Raw genomic sequence first — 4166 nt, 5'->3', positions numbered from 1 at the left:
TAGCTCGCTACTTACTGTATAATACATAAAAATCTCTATTATGTAGTTCATGTAGCAAGTCTCTAGGGTATCACTGGCAATAGATCACTATTTATTACATAATATGGACAAACCTCCACTGTGCAATTTATGTAGCGAGTCTCTTGGTATTCGCGATAGTTCACTGTTGTATCAGACATACAAGTCTCTATTGCATGATTCATGTGATAAGTCTGTACCGTGTCATTCTCATTAGTTCACTATTATATAATGTATTACAAAAATATTGTGATTGCACTGTTGGGTAGTTCCTGTAACAAGGCCTCATGGCATCCTGTGCACTAGCTCGCTACTTGTTGTATAATACATAAACATCTCTATTGTGTAATTTGTGTAGCAAGTCTCTAGGGTATCACTGGCAATAGATCACTATTTATTACACAATATGGACAAACCTCCACTGTGCAATACGTAGCGAGTCTCTGCCGTATTTGCAATCGCTCAGATTATATAATACGTACAAATGTCTGTTGTGCAGCTTATGTAGAAGTCTCTGCGGTTTCACTCGCAGTAGATCACTAATCCACAATATGTACGAATCACCATTGTGCGATGTCATAAGTGTCTCTGGTATCGCTCGCAATAGATCACTACTGAGTATAGAACATGGAAAAACACTGCGTCATTCCCGTGAGCAGTCTCGACGGCGTCACTGGCAACAGAGGACTGGCTGTATAACGTGCGCAAACCCCCATGGTGTGATTCAGTCGCTATCTGCTGCATCTGTGTGTGTATCTGTAACAGCTCGCCGCTGTGTCCGTGACTTCATACGTCACCACTTGAGCACATCACGCATCCCATGACTGTATCATGTGTCACCGCCTCATCCCGCAATTCCTGAGTCACCTGTGCCGTTTGCAGTAGGCCTCTACTGAGCATGCGACGTGCCACAGGCCACCGCTGTGCCTTTATGTGGCAAGTCACTGGCACCACGTGGGCGGCACGGCTGTCTACATCGGTGAGCAGTCACTGCCGTGACTGCTGTTGTCGTCACGGCGGCCTGACGCCACGCCGTGACTACATACGTTGCATGTAGTGAGTCAGCATTGCCGGTGTGCAGTAGCCCACTATTTCTCATATAAGAAATCGCTACAAGAAGTCAGTGTTGCAGAAAAGTATCCATAGTAATCACGATCGCTGTTGACCTGCCGACTACGAATGTAACTCACTGTTGCATCCCACGAGTCTGTAGCTACGAATACATCAGCTACCCCGTTCCTAGGTGTTTATATCAAATGTGCCTGTGTGGATTGAAATGTTGTTTCGAAATGTCGCGTCAATGTCGTGTCTGTGATCACTCTACACTAAACAATGATGCATCTGTAACAAAACAGTTGTGTTCTAAGTATATACAAAGAGTCTAAAATAACACCAAACGCTACCTAACATGACGATAAAATAGCACTATACACATGTGTTACCTGCCGCCATCCTACGTAACGTTTCAGACCTTCCGAGGGGCGCAGGCTATTGCACCCCAAAAACTTCCCACCCTGACGCCTCCACGCGGGTTCCGATGCCGCGCGCTGAGCTCCGGGCTCCCACCACCGGCACCGAGGACCTCGCTAAGTCGCGCCCGGAGCCGCCGACGAAACGGGCGGGGCCCGAGCCGCCTCCCCCGGGACTTACCCACCATCCAGTCCATCTCCTCCACGTTATCCCCATAGAGGCCGTATTTGCTTTTCCCGACAAAGTTCTGCTTGGTGATCAGGGGCGTGTGGACGTGCAGAAATGACACAAAGAGCAGGAAAGGCTGGCGTTTGTACCTGGGGGACAGAGGTGGCCGAGGCGGCCCCGAGTCAGCCAGACACCCCGACTCCGGGCGCATCCAGCAGGGATTCTGTCCGGTTCCGGCTCTGCAAGCAGCGAGCGCGATCTCCTGCCCGGCCGCTCGGTCCTCAAGGACAGCAGGACCTCTCCGACCCGGCGAACCGCAGGGAAGAATCCAGGCGGTCGGCAAAGTCCCCCCGCAGACGGACAAGGACCTCCCCGGCCCGCTACCTGTCTATGAAGCCGAGGGCCTCCCTCAGCAGGAGCGTGGACACTCGCTCCTCCATCATCGGCTGCTGGACGATGTCGTGGTTCCGCATCAGAACACAGTTCCAGCGGCGCACGAAGCCGTAACTCGAGTACCAGGACAGGAAGAAGAGGGCGGCGACCAGGGCGGAGGTCAGGATGAGCCAGCAGGGGACCGGGAACCAGCGTGCGAACTTGGGGACCATGAGCAGGACAGGGATGAGCCCCAGGGCGGCCGTGGACGCCCAGAGCTTGACACGCAGCCAGGGGTGCAGCTCCGGCCTGCGGGACGGCTGGCAGTCACTCAGGAGCTCCAAGGGCAGCCCGTAGAAGTAGTCGAAGCCGTGGTTGAGGGGGTGGTGACAGTGGTCGTCCCGGGAGGCGCAGCTCAGGCCCTGGTGCCACTTTCCTGCAGCACAAGAGAACGTCCGCCCCGTCCCACCCACCAGTAGGGATCTACGCGAGTGCACGTGTGCCCATAAATGTGTTTATGGCAGCCCTGTCTAGAGTGACGAGGACGTGGAAACACCCTCAGCACCCAATGGCACGAGACTGGGTGGAGGAGACGCGGCCCGCCCGCTCCGAGGAATATTACGCAGCCCCGAAGAAGGAGGGCGCGTTAGCATTGCCAGCAAGAAGTGGGGGGCGTGCAGGGAATTCCACCTAGCAGAGCAGGTCAGAAAGATCGAGGAAAATACCGCGTGGCCTTGCACCGATGGGCAAAGTGAGATGGCGGGTCAGTGGCCCTTGTGAAAGCCCCCACACGCTGGGAGCTGGACGAGACCCCACCCTCGGCCAGCGCCGCGGTCAAGCTGAGTGGGCGCCTCGCACGGCCAGCTAATCCGTGCGCTTCCCGGGGCCGCGGGCCCATCCCTCTACTCGGAGAAGCGGCCGGTAGGTGTGTGCGCAATTCCGGCAGCCCCCTGGGGTGCACAGGGGAGTCACAGAGACGGCCCAAGCCGACGGCGGGGGCGGGGGGCGGGGAGGACGACGGTGCCCGAGCCTGAGGCCTGCTCCGCCCTCCCAGTCCTACCCACGAGCCCGGTGCGGTAGCCGAGATGCTGCAGCGACTTGGCGAAGGTGGTCTCGTTGCTGGGGAGCCCGCCGGAGCCGCCCAGCCAGGTGAGGTCGCGGCTCATCTCCCCGGGCGACGCCATCCCTGGTGCAGAGAGTGGACGGCGGGTGAGGACCGCGGCCCGTCCCCACTGTGACATCCCCCAGCCCCGGGCTCTGCTGTCTGCTCCGTCTCTGCTCCAGGCGACACCGCCTGCGTCGGGTCACTTCTTACCGCTTTCCCTGGCGCTCGGGCGTTGTGGGGGGACAGGACGCACGCAGACCCATGGTGGGGGGGACGGATGGTACATGGGGTCACGTGTTTAACCTCAGTGCGGCAGGCTAAGCCTTTTAGACATGCGCTTGCGCCTTCCCCAAGGGCATTCTGCCGAAGTGGCCGCACGGAATTGGAAAACAGCCCGGGAACACACAAGACGAGACAACGCTCCGTCCTCCCCGCGGACGTCGCCTGGGCGGCGAGAGGACCGTCCAGTCGGGGACCCAGGGGGAGCGCGATGCTGGCGTCCGACCCCTGGAACCTCTTCCATGTTGCGCCAAGGCGGAGATCCACTTCCAGGGCGCACACGGGACCCGTCGTACGCACGCACATGTGGCCAACGGGGACAGCTGACCGTGTCCACTGAGCTTTCCCTTCGGCAAAGAGCTGACAGCGCCCTGCAGCCGTCCAGTGCATTGTCTTGTCTTCCCTCCCCGACGTCGCCACCCAGTCGATGCCCAGAATTCCCCGCAGCGATGTCCGGTGCGCGCCTGAACGCGCGCCCACGTGCCCACGTCCGTGTTCCTCGGGCGCCTGCACCTGAAAACCTCAAGCAGGGACAAGCCCGAGGGGGCCACGCTGCTGCACACACTACCGGGCGCCCCGTTTCTGCAGGTTTCGGGCCAGAGAAGCGGGTGGAAACTCATGCGCGGCGCAAGAACAAGGACTCGCGGTGTCCGCCGTTGCCGACGGATTGATTCCTCCCGCCTCGCGTGTTTCCTCCCCGGCCCTTCCCGGGTGACCTGCGTCTGCGGGCAGGCAGACACGTCCTGAAAGAAAC

At 58.5% G+C, this 4166-nt stretch overlaps 1 protein-coding gene across 1 annotated transcript in view; it reads right to left on the bottom strand.

Annotated features, from left to right (window-relative positions):
- LOC101620877 (arylsulfatase F) overlaps positions 1-4166 on the bottom strand; it is a 40598-nt gene that overhangs the window by 34529 nt on the left and 1903 nt on the right. Inside the window, exons 3-5 of the mRNA XM_012730229.1 lie at positions 3089-3214; positions 2041-2464; positions 1669-1805 (exon numbers count right to left, since the gene is read on the bottom strand). Of these exons, the coding sequence (XP_012585683.1) occupies positions 1669-1805; positions 2041-2464; positions 3089-3214 (687 nt within the window). The remainder of the gene's footprint in view (positions 1-1668; positions 1806-2040; positions 2465-3088; positions 3215-4166) is intronic.

Source organism: Condylura cristata, unplaced genomic scaffold (assembly GCF_000260355.1).
Source record: "Condylura cristata isolate star-nosed mole 26May11 unplaced genomic scaffold, ConCri1.0 scaffold00027, whole genome shotgun sequence".
Lineage (NCBI taxonomy): Eukaryota > Metazoa > Chordata > Mammalia > Eulipotyphla > Talpidae > Condylura > Condylura cristata.
The sequence above is the reverse complement of the archived record's forward strand: the minus strand, read 5'-3'. Positions and strand labels throughout refer to the sequence as shown.